Source organism: Cyprinus carpio, chromosome B25 (genome assembly GCF_018340385.1).
Source record: "Cyprinus carpio isolate SPL01 chromosome B25, ASM1834038v1, whole genome shotgun sequence".
Lineage (NCBI taxonomy): Eukaryota > Metazoa > Chordata > Actinopteri > Cypriniformes > Cyprinidae > Cyprinus > Cyprinus carpio.
In genome coordinates, this window is record NC_056621.1 from 3933412 (window position 1) to 3952216 (window position 18805).

General features: G+C 36.2%; 1 protein-coding gene across 1 annotated transcript; it reads right to left on the minus strand.

The window, feature by feature from the left end:
- Positions 1-850: 850 nt before the first annotated feature.
- On the minus strand, positions 851-17801 carry hps5 (HPS5 biogenesis of lysosomal organelles complex 2 subunit 2). The gene is given in 23 exon segments (XM_042752772.1): positions 851-1759; positions 5071-5413; positions 5561-5667; positions 5748-5861; positions 6255-6307; positions 6309-6370; positions 6474-6631; positions 6708-6828; positions 7791-8347; positions 9300-9369; positions 9478-9623; positions 10022-10133; positions 11700-11856; positions 12504-12662; positions 12824-13002; positions 13685-13773; positions 13920-13991; positions 14116-14331; positions 14599-14729; positions 15352-15544; positions 15622-15686; positions 16837-16947; positions 17686-17801. Coding segments are annotated over 23 exon segments (3381 nt in total). The 5' UTR covers positions 17791-17801; the 3' UTR covers positions 851-1698.
- Between the last annotated feature and the right edge of the window lie 1004 nt (positions 17802-18805).

Genomic DNA, 18805 nt, shown 5'->3' on the forward strand with positions numbered 1-18805 from the left:
AATATGAACGTGTATTTTAACTGGAAGCGACTGTTTAAAATTAAAATGCCTTAATGATGGATTTGTTTCCTACAAACATGCAGTTTTTCATTTTTCAATACATTATTTGATGGACTGGAGTGGTGTGGATTATTGTGATGTTTTTATCAACTGTTTGGACTCTCATTCTGACGGCACCCATTCACTGCAGAGCATCCATTGGTGAGCAAGATATACAATTCTAAATTTTTCCAAATAATTTCTGATAAACAAACAAACTCATCTCAAGCGGCCTCAGGGTGAATAAATATTAAGCAAATTTTTTTTTTTTTTTGGGTTGTTTGTTTATTTTTTATTTGTTGTTAGTTTTTTGTTGTTGTTTTTTGTAGTGATGCTTTTTTTTCTGACCTGCTGATGATGCTTATTTTTGCTGAGGGACGATCTGATAGAAGACACACCTGGAAAAGAGGTCAGTGGAGCAACAGAGAGAAACAGACGGTTCTGAAAGTCTGATAAGAGAAATTGGAAAGTGAGGAGAACTTCGGGGATTCCAGGACGATGACTAAAAGGCTGTTGTTCTCGCCGGGTTTGATGCAGCACACGTCTGACGGGAGCACGTGCCTCACGGACCTACAGAGGAAATCAGTGTCAAGCTGGCACAAGATGTAAATGTGCTTGTGTAGCGCAGCACGTCCATTTACAATCCAAATCTAGTGTCAGTGCAAAAATAATGAGCTTTATAAAATCCTCACAAATTCACTGCTAGCACTGCTCTTTCCATGCATTCAAATGATGTTAGTCTGCATGAAGAGCGATGAAGAAAGATTCTCTCAGTCACGCGTTCAAAGGAACGACACTTTCGACACGGTTATAAATGAACATGATACTCGTATTTATTGAGCTTCTCATTAAGAGCAGCCTGTTAAACCAGCGGAGCCACATGGCATTAGTTACAAAACTCTTTTAGTTCATACATTCACAATTATTTATAGTTATCTCTTTTAAAAGAACACAGCTTTGTTAGTTTTCCCTTGTTTCACAAGGTTCTCAAATACTTGATGAAAATTTAATTAAGGCTATTAAATTGATAAATATATATGCATTTATTATATAGATAGATAGATAGATAGATAGGTATAGATATATCTATCTTATCTATCTATCTATCTATATATATTTATATATATATATATATATAAATAAGAGATATATTGTATATTCTACATAGTCCTAAAACCACATGAAAACATTAGTAAACATGGAAGTGTAGATTAAAGTATTCTTACATAAATTGTTGCATTCAATTCAATAGGATGATTTATGTGCAAATGGATTTATGATGTAAAAAAGCCCATTGTTAATACTGTGTCAGCACCTTATTAAATGGCTATATAAGAAACAGGAGACAAAATACTGAAGAACAGTTTAGACCAAGTCATGTGATTCCCACGCAATGCTTTCAGCATTTACGGCACAATACAGTCATAGTGCTGGTGCGAAAAAAAAACAACTATTGGAATCTGTGTTAGATTGACTGGAATGCATCACAATCTGAAATCAGCTGATCTGCCACATTATCTCCAGCAAGGCAGCTGATCCCAGAGCAGCTGTTTTATAGATACATGACCCAATCTACTGAAGGCAGGCCGTAGTGTGTCCATACTGAGAGCAGCGCTGGGTCCTGGAGGCATATGTGGAGATCATGTGGACACAGGGGTCTTAAGCGTGCTGAGACCACAGAAAGCGGTCACAGCGCTCCAACATGGTCTGAATCAGTGCTCTAAAACATCAGAGAGAAAACAAAGAAATTGTTAAACATTACCTACATTTAGAATGGAATACAAGTACACTGAGCAGTATATACTATACCCTGCCTACTATTTTCCAAAATACAAAAAAAATAAAATACTTGGTCGTAATGATATATACAGTACACTGCCTAGTATTTTCCTAAAATGACATGTTTAGTTCGGAATACTACCAATCTGCTCGCTATTTAATTTACTGCCTATTATTTTCCAAAAACATATAGATCTGAATGGAATATAAGCATACTATGCAGTATGTACACGGCGTTCCAAATTATTATGAAAGTGAGATATATCAATAGGATTTTGGTACAATAAAGAGTCAGATTTTTGTTTGTGTGGTTTTTCACATCTTTTTAGATAACTGTATCAATCTCAGACAGGTTTGGTCAATAGTTTGTCAGGTCTTCTCAGGTAAATGGAAACCGTACTTGAAGAGGTTGTTCCAAATTATTAAGCAAGTCAGTTCTCATGAAATATGGTGAGGAAGAAAGATCTTTCTGAAGATGAAAAGTATTAAAAAATGCAATGTCTTGCAAAAGGCATCAAAACAAACAATATTTTGTGAAAAGCAAATAGAGATTTTTGAACTGTCAAAAGATTTGTGAGTGACTTAGAGCACAGGAGATCTTGGTCAGATAGAGATTTATTGAGCAAAGTTTCTGTCAAACAAATGAACTGTATTGTAATACCAGCTGTAAAAAAAACACTGCTGAGCAGCAGACGGGTGTTTGAAGCTCCTGGAGTCTCAAGATCCTCTCCATGCAGACTGACAGTTGTGTGTAAAGCTGTGTTTCAGTCACTGCTAACCAAACCTCACAAAGAGAAACCTGCACAGTGGCTGTTGTGTGTAATCAAGACTTGTTTTTAAATAGTTTTATTCACTTACGAATGCTGCAGTACAATGGGTGGTCCTGATAAATGGATTTCTGATAGTTGATGAATGATCATCCTATTCCAATGAGACTGAGACATCTGCGAGGAGGTGGTGGGTCATGATTTGGGTTGGAATATTGGGAAGTGAGAAGTTAGGGTGTCAAAATGATTTCTTCAAGATATGTGGAGTTCATAACTAACCATTTTCTGCTGTGGTATAAAATGGAGAATAGTGCTCTCGGAAATAAAAGGATTTTCATGCAGGATAACACACCCCATGCTGCATAAATACCATTGTGCGAAACAGTTTGAAAATGTGTTTCTACAGCCACTGTGCAGGTTTCTCTTTGTGAGGTTTGGTTAGCAGTGACTGAAAGCAGCTTTACACACAACTGTCAGTCTGCATGGAGAGGATCTTGAGCTTCAAACATCTGTCTGCTGCTCAGCAGGGGCTTTTTTACAGCTGCCATTACAATACAGTTCATTGTTTGACAGAAACTTTCCTTAATAAATCTTTATCTGACCAAGATCTCCTGTGCTCTAAGTCACTCACAAATCTTTTGACAGTTCAAAAATCTCTATCTGCTTTTCACAAAATATTGTTTGTTTTGATGCCTTTTGCAAGACATTGCATTTTTTCATACTTTTCATCTTCAGAAAGATCTTTCTTCCTCACCATATTTCATGAGAATTGTGACTTGCTTAATAATGTGGAACAACCTCTTTAAGTAGGGTTTCCATTTACCTGAGAAGACCTCAAACTATTGACCAAACCTGTCTGAGATTGATACAATTATCTAAAAAGATGTGAAAAACCACACAAGCAAAAATCTGACTCTTAATTGTACCAAAATCCTATTGATATATATCACTTGCATAATAATTTGGAACGTGGTGTACTGTACACTGCCTAATATTGCCTTCCAAAAACAATATGTTTGGAATGGACTACTAACATGCTATTTTCCAAAATAACAATGGCTAACAATGTCTAAATCTGAACTTGAAATTTGAATTTGAAAGAAATAGTAAAAGTAGTATGCTAGTATGCCAGACAACCAATATGTTCTAAACAGAATATCAGCATAGTGCACAGTATATACCGTACACTCACTAGTATTTAACAAAATTGCATACTACTTTTACTATTTCTCCCATATATTTATAAAGCAGAAATAGCAAGAGTCGTATGCTAGTATGCCATTGCGAATTCAACAAATGTTCAGAATGGAATACTAGCATACTGGGCAGTGTATACTGTACACAGCACACTATTTTACAAAAATCAATGTCTAAATTCAAAATATCATATTATTTCATTCATACTACTCTTACCATTTCTACTATATCATTATATGGAAGAGTAGTAGTAAGAAATAGTAAGGAGCAGTATGTTAGTTAGTATGCTATCCTGAATGTTTGTATTGGAATATTAGCTTGTATATACTGTACACTGCCTACTATTTTCCATCCTAAAACAATATGTTTGTAATGAAATACTAGTGTGTTGCATGCTATATAATGTATACTGCGTACTATTTTCCAAAACAAACAATGTCTAAATTTAAAATAGCATAACATATTTATGTGGGAGAAAAAGTAAGAGTCTTATGCTAGTAAGCTATTCTGAATTCAACCAATATGTTCAGCACTGAATACTAGCTTCTGGGCAGTAGATACTGTACCCAGCATACTATTTCTTAATGTAATACTAGCGTACTGGGCAGTTTATACTGTAGACTGCCTAATACTTTACAATATTTATTATACCGCTCTATATAATATGGCAGAAATAGCAATACTATACTGTATGCAATTCCGAATTTAGCCAATATGATCGCGATGGACTACTAATTTTCCAAAACACTGTTTAAATTCAAAATAGCATACTACTATACTGCTTACACTACTATGCTTTTTATAATTTTATATGACAAAAATATCATGTCGTATGGTAGCATGCTATCCCAAATTCAACTAATATGTTCGTAATGGAATACTACCATTCTGCCTGCTATTTAATATAAACTGCTTGGTATTTTCCAAAAACAATTAGATTGAAATATAATATTTGCATACTGTGCAGTATATACACTGTAGACTGCAGAATGCTAAGCAATTTTCAAAAACTTAGAATACTACTATACTTCTCCTTCTATTTCAGAAATAGTAAGAGTCACATGTTAGTATGTTAAATTAACTAATATGTTTGGAATAGAATTCTAGCATACTGTGCAGTATATATTTTTATTGTATACTTTTATATATACTTATCGTATATACTTATATTTATAGTATATACTATAAACTTATAGTATATACTTATATTTTTAAAAACAGTAAGTTTGGCATTGAATACTAGAGTACTGCTTTCTGAAAAGCATACTATTATTTTCCATGCTCTCACCTTTGCCGCTTCTCAGCCACACGAAGCAGATCGCAGACCAGCGTTGAGCGTGAACTGAGATCCACCGGTATCCCGCGCTCCTGGAGGGCCGTCAGGGCCCGGTCCGGCCCGAAGACCCGCACTAGACGCAGGATGATGTTCTCCGGGCTGACGCGAATGCTCCAGTCAGTCGAATCATCTGATAGGTCGGGAGAACTATCGCTTGTGCCGTTAGTGTCGTCTGAACAGGATCCATTGGGGTTGCTGGGAAGGGCTGAAGTGGGCGGGGCTTCGATGCTTGAACTGATTTGCTGGGAGAGCTGGAGAAACAACACCCACTCATCAAGAGACTGAGGTACAATGCCTGCAGAAAGACAAAGAGAGAGGCATAACAGACATAGAATAACTCCACAGCGTCGTTAAGTGTCAGTCAGAAAGCCAGGTTCTTGGTTAAAATAAACAAATTAAGTGACTTAGTATTGATAGTTTTGAGCATCTGTGTTTGTTGTACCATCATCCCCCTCTAGTAGTGTCATGTCGTCCAGTCTGCAGATGGCACTGAAAGCCTCGGTCCGCCGCTGCAGCTCTCTGCACAGGTACAGGTAACCCATCCAATACCTGAGAGACAAATAACACAGTCACAGTATACACAACTACACATTCTGATCCAATTCTATCCATGCTAATTCTACACTCACCCGTGAGTCCTGCACATCTCCAGCATCTTCTGTTTGGAGGCCAGATCAGCAGGCAGACGAATCAGCAAAGACAGCAGACGCCCATAACCCCAGCTGAAGAAATGAGAGTGCCACCTACAGCACAGGAGACATTATATACAAATAATGTATTTAAATGGTACGGAGTACCATATATACATATTGCACAAGGTGTACAAGTGATTTTATACACATAGAAAGGCTATAAATGCATGATAGTCATTCATCAAATTAAACAGGACACATTAATGTCTGGGAAAAAAAACGACTAAATTTAGGGCTGTATATAAATTACCTATATTTGCTAATTAGTGAAATCAGTTCATGAGTAGAATAAACATATGGCAGGACTTTTACTTTCTGACACCTGGACTTTCCACCTCTGCCCTTTATGTATATGTATATGTATATAATTTATTTTACAGACATGAAAAATTCCTCATATTTGCTTGTTGAGGAATCTAGTTACGTATAAACAGTTTTTTGTACCTGGGCTGTCCGTCAGCAGTGAGTGTGTCATCCTTTTGTGGGGCATCATGTGATGGATAGAGCCTTTTAGAGAATATTGTGTCGGAGAGTTTCTGGGTGGAGGAGAGAGCAAGAGAGAGAAAATGTGGGATGACAAAAATAGTTTATTTGATGTATTCAAAAAGGGGGTATGAAACAACTATGATAAACAAACATCAAAAACACTGTATAATGAAACGCAGCCGTACCGCTGCTGCTCGGCTCGTGATTGGACCAGATTGTCCAGATAAGGCAGGAAGTGGCTGGGTAAAGCCATGGCCATGATGTCAGAGGGGAGGATTGTGGGATAGAACTGCGGGTAGGCACGAACAGCCACCTCTCCGTGTTTATCATAGAGTCTGTAGAGAGAAAAAAAGCATTATATTCAGGTCTGCAGGTGGCCATATTGTCATTACATATAGATACTAAACTCACCTGTACAGGTGTGAGAGTAGCAGAGGTGCGTTCCAGGGCTGAAGTTCTCTCAGACTGCGCAGAGATTTCAGCAGATCGCCCTTCTGAATCACCTCCACCACCTTACTGGCCTGAGTGAACTCTACAACACGCCACAGAATATTAGGAGAATTGATATTAACACAACTACAATCACTCAGCCCTGAATCTTAAAGAAAAAAAAATCCGCTTTTTTGCAAAAGATATTGATGATGCTGAATTCAAACATATTAATGATATTTGTCTGTCACGGACAGTTTTTAAACATTTTACATATGTATAATTGCAGCTCAAAAATAATAAGAAAAAAATTACTGGATTTAATTCATCGAATATAATGCAGGGCTGTGTAATGATTCATTTGGTACATTTAAGTCATGTTGGAAAGACTGTATTAATGAGTTGAACCTGCATGAATGTCGCAAATACAAGTGAAAAACTGGATTTTCTAAAATTATTATTTTTTTCATTTAACAATAAATCCAGCTCCATGAACAAAATACTATAGTACTCCACAATTATGATAGAATATCTAACGATTAAATTTACAGCACCTTCAGGAACTGAATAAAAAACAAAAAAGCAAAGACACACCCAAATCAAATTCTTTAGTTTATTTAAAATAAAAAATAAAAAAACTGTTTTTTATGAAAAACTGACTCTGACTTACTTTAGTATCACTGAGATATACTATTATAATTTAATGCTATTATCAGCTTTTATTTTTTGTCATTTTTATTGTTTTTTAAATATATGCATATACAGTTATATATATATATATTATATATATATATATATATATATATATATATTAGTTTATTAATCTTATTTTAGTTTTATTTTAGTACAAGTCGAACTAAATCAAAATGAGAAATGTTGCATTGAAAACTAGCTGAAATAATTGTATATATATATTTTTTATTGGTTTTAATTTTACTTTTAGTTTCACTTTTTGCTCCAACCAGAGTTGCAATTATGACTTGCCAACATGCAAATACAAACTCCCCAGGAGGACTTAAATGCACCAGTTATTACAGTTAATACACATTTATGTAAAAAGCTTACCCAGCATGCCAGCAATATACGCCTTCATCACCTTGCGGTGCTCTCTGTATCGCAGCATACACATCTTCCTCACTCTCTCCTGGTCCAACAGGAAGAAGTACCTCCTCAGGAACACACACACGCTTTCGATGCCTCCTCTACCGGGACAGCCCATCTCCAGATAAAGACAGGCCAGCTGTGAGAGGTCAGCCTGGAGGTCAGTGGGCAGGGGTTTGGGGGAAAACAGCTGTATTAGTTCGACATGATTCGCCAGAGGTGAGGACAGCGCTCTGACTGGGGCGGTGGAACAAGGGGTGCTCTCTCCATGGTCCTCTTCTTCAGTAAGGGTTGCAGCAGGTTCATCCAGGTTAGCAGAGTAGATATCTGGCTGAACCACGACACAGCAGGACATTGATGAAACAATCTCTTCCTCCTCCAGAGGCTTCTCCTCATGAGTTTCTGTAGGTCTGGTGTGATCCTCCGGACCCAGGACCCTCTCCAGAACTGGAGCCCACTCTCGAAGTACATCGCTTAGACAGACAGGGTCCAATAAAACCATGGGGTCCTGGATCTCAGAGCTGCAGAGGAAAAAATATCAACTCTAATAACAGTCCAGTGCGCAGGAAAAGCAACTACAGTGAATGGGTAGTAATTTCAAATAGTATGATATGCTATATTTCATCTAAAACAATTTGAAAGAACTTGGAAAATATTCATTGTCATTATTATACACACGTTGTATGACTTAATATTAATTGAGAGACTAAATATAATTATACGTACTTTTAAAAAAAATCATTTGTCACACTGAAGGCTATTAAAATTAACAGCAAATGGCTCAACACAACTGTGAAAAACTTCTATTTCTAATTGTGCACATAAAATACATAATTTCTCTTTTCATTAATGTATTTATTTTTAACCTATAAACTCGAGGTTGAAAAATTGATTATGGAAATGACTAAATTACAGTTCAAAAGTTTGGACTGGGCAAGATTTTGAAATGTTTTATGCTCACCAATTCTGCATACAGTGGAATATTATTACAATTAAAAAAATGTTTTTCTCTTTTAATATAATATACTGTAAAATGTCATGTATTTCTGTGATGCAGAGCTGAATTTATTAGCATCACTACTCAAGTCTTCAGTGTCACATGATCCTTCAGAAATCATTCTAATATGCTGATTTGCTGCTCAAGAAAAATGTACAGTATTAATACTATCAATGTTGAAAACTGCTTCATATTTTTGTGGAAACCATGATAGATTATTTTAGGGTCCTTAAATGAACAGAAAGTTATAAAGAACAGCATTTGTTTGAAATAAAAAAAATTTGTAACACTATAAATGTCAATTCTGATCCAATTTTATGGATCCTTTCTGAATAAAAAGTAAATAATTTCCAAATAATTTTATGATTTTCTAATTAATGTAACATTTGCAAACATTGAACAGCTTATGATTCAACTTGACTGAACATCTTCCTGTCTGTATGCAGCAGTACGAAGCAGAGCTCCTCTAAACTCACATGGCTTTCTTTGTGGCGGCCTTCAACTCCTGCAGCTCAGACTCCGAGCTGGACTGCTCAGCGTTCAATTACAGAGAGACAATCAAAAACCACAATAAAAACAATGTCAATATACAAATCACCAATGGCAGCAGTCAGAAAACATCAACAGGGAGTCAGAAAGTAAAGCAGACTCACTCATGCTCGACTTCTTCTGGAAGAGGGGTCACCGTGGCCGTGACCTCCGTATGAACCCCTTCCCTGAAGTCAGGCCGAGGCCACAGGTCTGTGTTCATCTGAAGCGTGTTGATCTTCTCGGTGGTCTTTTTCACAAAGCTGGAGACACTGACGTACACATATTTACAGACACAAAACACAGAGATAGTCATCAACATCAGCAAAGATTGCCTGAAATATAAGGAAATAAAATGCAGGCACAAAGAAAACAGAGCAGAAATAACTGGTAACCTTACCAATCACAGGCATCAGCATAAAATGAGACAATGAGACAAAGCAATATGTGACACTACGACGAAACAGGAAGTTACAGTTAAAAATAACCTGGGGGTCAGCAGCTGCATTTTAATGAGCATTAATAGAATTTTGACTCTTCAGCGGAATTTTACTTCCTTGTGATCCAGCCAATCAGAGCAGAGCAGACCGGGTCTGGTGTGAAATTTAAGAGGAAGTGAAATTGTTACAGTTTTAGGGACAGCTGTATAAGTGTGTATGTGTGTGTGTACCTGTCTCGAACAGCCTGCAGGGCGACTCGTGGGGGTTTTGAGCGGAAAGGCAGCGGCAGAAACTGCAAGCTGGTGTCTGACCTGTCGGCCTCTCCACACACAGACTGAGAGTCTAGGACAGCAAAAGGAGGAGATGAAATAATAGAGAAATGATTGAAGAGAGATCGAGAATAAAGCAGATTATAATGATCAGAAAAAGAAGAACATTCAAAACACCAGATGAATGATTAAACTACTGCTCAGTGATGTTTTTAGTGTATTTTATTGCACAATATTTGACATACAACACACTGACATACAATTACTACTATAAAACTATTAAAAAAATAATTCACAATATTAAAAATGATATTTTTTGTCATACCACAAACTGCATTATTTGTCAGTTGTTTGGTTTTTATTTTGAACAACAGCTCTGCAAGCAGTGAAATCTTATTTGTCGGAATACTGAACATGCAAATTGGTTATTAAATATCAGTTAAGTTCTGAATGGTGGTGAGTTTGTTGCTTTGTGCAGAATTCTTGCTTGGATGTGAAAATTAAAATTGGAATTAAACTCATTTGCTACCTTAATACACATCCCTGGTCTTACTGTCCACGATTCATCTGTTGTATGTTATATGCCAATAATATGTATTTTATTTGCTAATCCTTCATTTTTTTTTCACAATAAATAAAATTAAGTCCATGTTTACATTTGTTTTCCTTGATTAATATCCTGATTCTCTCCGAAATATGTGAAATTAGTAAAATGGGAAATTACAGTATCTGTGTAGTATGTGTTGAAGAAAATCTCGCTTATGAAAGCCTGTTTTTTTTGCCATGAGATAAAAAAAGAAGTAACTGCAATTTTTCATTTCATAATTCTGCAAGTTTATATCTCACAATTAACCTTTCACCGCGAATTTGATTGACAGGCGATCTGACCAATCATAACGGCGAATCTGCCATCTCGTCTGACAAACAAATCAGACGGGAGAGTAGATTAGCATTGGTGGACTTGAACTTGAAAAATGGTGTGTATTGAGCTGACGTCTTTCCACAGTAAAAACAAGATATCTTCTGATGTTCATTCGTGTTTATTTCGTGCTATAACCAGTAAAGAGGAAGAGATGATCGGTTCACTTGTCATTTGAACTGAGGCACCACAGTGACCTGTCGTGGCACATAAAAGAGCCACAAAACATTATTTATTGTTTGAATTTCTTAAAAAATAACAAAATTTGAAAGCTGAGACCTTGTTTCATAACAGAAGTAACCTGCTCTATCTTGTCTGTCAGCGTGTTGTCAGTTTCCTCTTTGCTCCGTGAGGTATTTTTCACGGCGTGAGAAGATGTGTGGAGTGGCTTTTAGGGGACAGCAACAGTAACTCTTTGCAAAGAGTCAATTACGAGTTTGCGAATGAACAATTCTGAAAAAAAGTCAGAAATGCAAGTTTATATCTTTGAGTTTATATCTTGCAATTCTGAGATAAAAAGCTGCAACTGCCTGTTTTTATTATTTTTTTTATCCCATGGCATAAACAAGCTTCCATACTTTCTGATCAATAATGAAATGAGAGTGGAGTACTTCCTGTTTTAGGACAAATAATTCCCACTGAGAGAGCCGGAATCTGCTAACACGCTTTTAGGTCTGAAATCGATCTTTTGTTTTCTCAGTGACTCTCTCTCAGTCTCACCATTCTCCACCTGCTCCTCCTCGGTGAAACTGAACTCCTTCAGCCGCTCCTCCTCAAGCATCGATTGGTTGGCGAGGGAGCTGGCATCATCGTCTGATTGGCTGCCTCTTCGGCTGATGACACGGTAGATGCCGCAGTCCAGAACGTTGAAGCTCTCCTGCGCACAACAGTCATTTTTATTTAAAAACATTCATCTGTACCAGAGGTTGCGTTAGACTTTATTAACATTATCCATCATTTTGACGGACAGGCTCGTAAAAATTCTGTCATAATCTATTATTACCAGTCATTTTATTTTTCTTATTTAAATTATAGTAACACATTTAATTGCTTGTATTTTGGTTCTCATTTTCATTTTTAATCATGAACCTACAGGACGAGCATATAGGCTTATGCATTTATTTATTTATGATGAGAAAAGATGAACAGAGACTGTGCGTCACTTTTCATGTTCAACACTGCAGTGACAGCAGAGGCCACTTACAACAACAAAACAGACTAGGGCTGGGTAAAACAAAAAAACGATTTCTCGATTTTAATAGATTCTCGTTTTTATGAACCAATATCGATTCTTAAATCCCAATCGATGCTGTTTTCAGTTGATGAATGAACAGTACATATAGTGCGCCTCCCATCCAATAAACCGCAATAGACTAAGCTCTGTGCTTTGTTACTTTTGATATGAAACAAAGTCTCAGATTTCAAATTCTGTCTATTTTATTAGGAAATTAAGCAATAAATACTGTCAATTTCGGTTAACGAGACTTCTGATCTGTACATATGCCTGTGTGTTTTTGGACTCACGTGTGAGGAAATACTGCTTCTGCGACTGCTGCAGGCGGAGTCCAGTGGCTCCAGTTTGCTGATCACTTCCTCCAGCTGACCAATCAGCTGCTGCTGGGAGCCGGAGTTTAGCTGAGCCTTAAGTTGCTCCAGCCGATCAATGGGGAGGGACTTCCTGGCCTAAGGAGGAAATGCAGAAGAGTGAGACTTCATTTGGAATGGAGTACTAATATAATATTAAATGTTAATTAAATAATTATTGTAACATTTAATGCTATTTTTTATATTTAATGCATACTGCACCGTATGGATACTATATGTGTTGGTGTTTGTATGTGTACCCTGGATGTAATAATGGCGTGCTGAAACATGCAGCAGACGGTGGTGGCGAGCGTCCAGTTCTCCCTCTTCATCAGACGCTCCACACAGCGCTCAGGTGACATCAGGGACAGGTGAGACAAACGGCCGTCACCGTGTAGACAAAATAGCTCATTACGGAAAACTGAAATCTCCACCACATCTATAGAGAAGAGACGACAGATACAGATCCAAGAGCTATAAATCAGGTCATACAATAAAAGACATCATACAATATTAAATTTTTTTTATAAACTTTATAAAAAAAAATATATATATATAAATTATATTGTTAATCTATCTAAAATATATTGTTAAAATATATGTATGTGTTGTTTTATGCTAATTATGTTTATTTATATATTATTATTACATTATTAAAAAATTATGCTAATTTTATATTCAATATTTTTAGGAAGGCAGATAAAGATCCATAAGGAGCTGTAATATCAATAATATCATATAATATATTTTTTCAATATGTAAAATGTATTTGACATTTTTACAAAGTTATTTTTATACTTTATATATAACTACAATAAAATATAAAATAACTTAATATATATATATATATATATATATATATATATATATATATATATATATATATTATATATATATATATACACACACATTTATATAAAATATTATTCATTTTTATATAGTTATTAAATACATATGTTAAAACATTAATACATTTATGTATATATAAACATATTAATAATATGTTTTAACATATGTATTTAATAACTATCTATCAATCGATTTATTATAGTAAATGTATTTTTGTGCATTGTGAAGTTTCATAATTAAAACCTCATATACGTTAAACAATGACCTCTCACCTTTGACCTCTGTCCACAGCAGAACCTGACCGCTGTGAGGGGTGAAGATGTAGATGGCCGAATCTGTCCAGGTGAGTAGGTTTTGATCGCTAAGAAACACACACAATTCACAAGTTAAATATTAACCCAAAAACCTTTCTAACCTGAGATGTTACCATCATAGTCATAAAAGCAGGTATGAAATATTGCGTCTTTACTAAAGGTCGTGTGTTATTATAGTACAGGGGGTGGTTACCCAAACTGGAGGAGTCTTGGGAAAGCCAGAGACTGTGGACTCGTCTGTGCTGGGTTGAAATGTGGCTCATTCCTGAAAACAAAAATACATAACACAACAAATACATAGAGAGAAAAGTATGGAGATACAAAACTAAGAGGAAGAACAACAAACACTAACGAGGTCACAAGTTAGTGTTAAACACACAAGCACTCACTTGTAAGAGACGAGGGGCAGTGGTGGGCAGGCCAGCAGCTGTTTAAACTGGTGTGTGCTCAGGACCTCTCCAGCGAAACTGGCCTCCCATAAGCGCGAGCCGGGCCGGGCGCAGTACAGCAGCGCCTGACCCCGCTGACCCGCCGAACCCTGCTGGAGAAAACATGCCCCAAACTCTCCATCTCGCTCTTTATTACCCACACGCCAGAACTTCTCCCTGAGAGTGGAACAGAAGCAGGAACAGAGGGATTTTTTTATTTGGTTTTTCTTACGATTAATACGCATTTTAATCTAAGTTATGGTCTGAGAACATTGGTGATAATGTGATATCAATGTCTGACATGAAATTTTGATCAAATAAAGAGCCTTATTCTAATCAAATGGTACATTTTTTTTAATGATCTCTTGCAGGTAGTTTTTCCTTTATTTAACTAATTGTTGGTATAGCTGTGGGACTTCCCATGTCTCCTGCAAACACACACACCTCTCCGTGTCACACAGGTAGCAGCGGCTGAGAGACGAGACCACCAGGTGTCCGTCCGAGTAGCCCAGCTGAACCACTCGTGAATCCACTGTGGTGATGGTCTGAATTGGGAAGATCACAAACGCAGAGCCCTGTTTGGACGCCAAACCACAACAAACACAGACAGAAACACACAAGCACAGATTAAAATCACTGGTTTTCATTTAAATAAAATGCATTAAACTGTTTTTATTCAGCAAAGATGCATTAAATTAATCAAATGTAACAGTAAAGACATTCATAGTGTTACAAAAGATTTCTATTCTGAATAAATGCTCTTCTTTTGAACTTCCATTCAAAGAATCCTGACAAAAATGTATTGCAGTTTATGAAGAAGAACAACCGTTTCAAACACTGATAATAATCATAAATGTTTCTTTAGCAGCAATTCAGTATATTAGAATGATTTCTGAAGATCATGTGACACTGAAGACTGGAGTAATGATGCTGAAAATACAGCTTTGCATCACAGGAATAAATTACATCTTAAAATATATTCAGATACAAACCATTTCTTTTGAATTGTAATAACATTTCACAATATTACTATTTTTACTGTATTTTTGATCAAATAAATGCAGCCTTGGTGAGCAGAAGAGACTTCTTTCAAAAACATTAAAAAAATCTTACAGACCCCAAACTTTGAGCAGTAGTGTATGGCCACACTGACATGCTTAAAACTTCAAGTGTTAAAACTTTAAAGTTTTCTTATACCTTCCCGAGTTTAGATGATCCAGCTCGGACGCAGGACACTTTCCCTCCGACATCTCCGGCAAACACTCGGAGGGCTGCGGTGTCCCAGCACAGGGATGTTACCGTCTGTCCCCGGTGCTCCCAGGACACAGAGACGCGCTCAGGACGGCCACGCCGCTCTAAATGCAGCTCCCACACCACCACCAAACCCTGACTGGGACACACACATCAAAAGAGTCCAGACTGGCAACCAAAAACACCAGGAGCGCATATAAACGTGAATATGAATACCTCGTTGCTACAGCGATAAAGTCTTCATCATGGGGGCAGCATGAGACCTGCGTGATTGAGCCTTCCTAAAAAAAGGAGAGAAAAAAGCAGAACTAGAAAAATTATGGCTATTATGTTATGGCTGTTATTATTAATCTCTACCATTTTTTCAAAGGCATTTAGAGACAGTAAAGTTTCCCTATTTTCCCTGTTGCCTGTGCACGCTCTTTCTAGCTTGTAAAAACATGTTTCATGGGTCAAAGCAGAGAATGATGCACTCTGAGCCCAGATGCAAGGGTAAGTTAATGCCAGAGCACTAGTATCCTGTGTGCTGGTGTGATCAATAACTATTTATAAACACAGGAAAAAGCAAATATGTCATGCATATACTGTTGCAGATTGCACAAAGTTTAAACACAGAAATTAGGGCTGCATGAAAAAATAAGAATAAAAATAAATAACATTAATAATAAGGAAACACTTTTATTTAAGGTGTCCTTGTTACACACGTTACATGTACTTACTATTATAATAACAATAAATTATGCATAATTACATGCAAGTAACCCTAAGACAAACCCAAATCCTAACCATATAGTAAGTACATGTAGTTAATTAATATTACTCAGTACTTAAATATATAATTATACTGTAACAAGGACACCTTAAAATAAAGTGTAACCAATAATAATATTTATTATTATTAAATAAAAAAAATCTAATAAAAATCAAGAATATTTTACCGTAAAAAAAAAAAAAAAAAAAAATAAGAATAATAAAACAATAACAATTTTGTTTCACATTACAACTACAATACTAATATTTATGGTCTTAATTTCTTTATTTTTAAACGTTAAACCATTAAACTTTTACTTTGATGGAAAACTTTTCTTTTTTTTGTTTGGAGTTTGTGTGGAGCAGCATTTACTGTGAACCTAGCCACTATGAGATGCTGAAAACACTGGATCACGAGCTGCTCACATGTAAATGAACTGTGTTCACTCAGTGCATATATTTATTTAATTAAATCACAGCTTTTGTGATTTGATAATCACACTAAGCCATATTGCAATTCCTTGGTTTTACTTTGATTTATCATGCAGCACTAATGCAAATACACTGATATCTAACTTATAATGCTGGACAACAGTATTTTGACACCGCTGATAGTTCTGTGCACCAACTCAATCACTAACTGTGTTAAAGGGGAACTTGTGAAATGATTTAGTTGTGTACTTTGTGTGTGAGAATGAGTTTCTGCTTCCAGCCGTCTCTCTGAATGAGGTGAAGCCCTCCGGCAGACGTCCCCAGAGCCAACCACTTCCTTGACACAGAGAGACATGTGCACTGCGAGATACACAGACAGGGACAGAAGGATATTAGACAGAATCTCACAAAACCTGCCAAGAACAAGAAACAAATAAAAAATAACAAATAATATACTATAAATAGAAAATAGAAAAAAAAATATTTATGCTTAAAAATAATATATAAAAATTATTAAAGAATAATTATTAAATAAAAAATAATATATTTTTGGTTTTTAATGTAATGCAACAAAAAAATCCTCATTACTGAAATGCAATGCAAATAAAGTTAATTATATGTACAATTTTAATTAGTATTCTTATATTAGTTATAACATTTTATATATTAAATTGATCTTTTTTTGTACCGCTTTTATGTTAAATTAAAAAATGCAATTTCTTTAAAAAAATTTTTATTATTTTTTCAATCATTTAGACTAGTACTGCAATGTTGCAATGCAAAAAAAAAAAAAAAAAAATTGGTAATGGACATTTTTTTCATGTTAAACATATTTTTAGATTTTTTTCCTTTTTGGTTTTTGGGCCGAAAGACGACCCGAACAGGTTTTATCTCCATAATTAAAATAATTGTTATTGCAGAAAATGAAATAGACTAAACAGAACAGAAACTAAAACATGTTTTATGACGCGTGCTGAAAAGTAAACAGCACCAAGCACAATTCAGGTCAGTCTGAATATCAGATGCCATAAAAGCTGTTATAATCAAAACTCTGACTGTCTCACAGTAGTGAGTTCAGCAGGTAAATGTGTGATTTACTCTGATCCGTCCCGAGTCCAGCCGCAGGGCGGAGAGCAGGGGGTCCAGGCAGTCAAACTCTGCCAGGACATGTGTGCAGGACTCCACAGGAACCACAGGAATCATCCTGCAACGGTCTGAGAGGAAACAGGAGCACAGTTTTGAGACACATCCCTACTCAGTGTCATATGATCCCAGGGAAATCCAATTGAAAAAAGCATGACTACCACTCTCCTCCTATACTTCTTTTAATGACTTTCTACCATTTTTTATAAGACTTAAAGTACAATATACATGCAGCTACATTAATGTATCAACTATATAATATAAAACACTGCCTAACTTAACCAGATACACAACAAAAACAGTTGCAGAGTGACAAACATCATCTATTTGGGAACTGGTCTTTTCTTTATTTGTATTTTTACACATCTGACAGTAAGCAGAAAAGAAAAAACGCTTACTAGCTCATGCATATACACACATTTTATCACTTCCCCTTCGTCTGAAACACACGTTTGCAAGAATTCAGTTCGTAAAACACTTTATAAAAGTAAAAGTTACAAATCAAAGCGACGCGTTAGCCGCTTAGCATGATCTCCAGTCACGAGATCTGCGCGTAGAACTCACCAAAACCGCATAAAACATCGAAAAAAACTCGTTTTTGTGTAAGTCTGTTACTCACGTTGAGTGTTTAAACAGTTTAATAAATGTGAAAGTTGATCCCGAGCTGGAAGAGCGGGTACTTTCACGACCAACAGCGTTTTAGTTTCTATTTCTCCTCCTGATGAGTAAGTGCTTAACGTTATGTCATGTACACGTTTGAGGAGACATAAAACAATGCTTTTTAAACGCTGTTTACTAATAAAAGCTTAACTTATTTGAGGTGGTAAATGTGTCACCTCGAGCGTTTCTATAAAGTAACATCAATTAAACCATATGAAAACGCGTTTTACCTCCTCATGAGCTCCAGGCGCATTTAAATCTGCGAAATCTCCAGAAATGTAGTAAAAGCCAATCATTTAGTGTGTAAAGTGAAGATGTGCTTGTGTTGCTGTGTGTTTGACAGCTGACTGAAAACTGACTGGCGCTACTTCCTCGTTAGGCTCCACTCACTGTGAGGCGCAGTGATTTACACTGA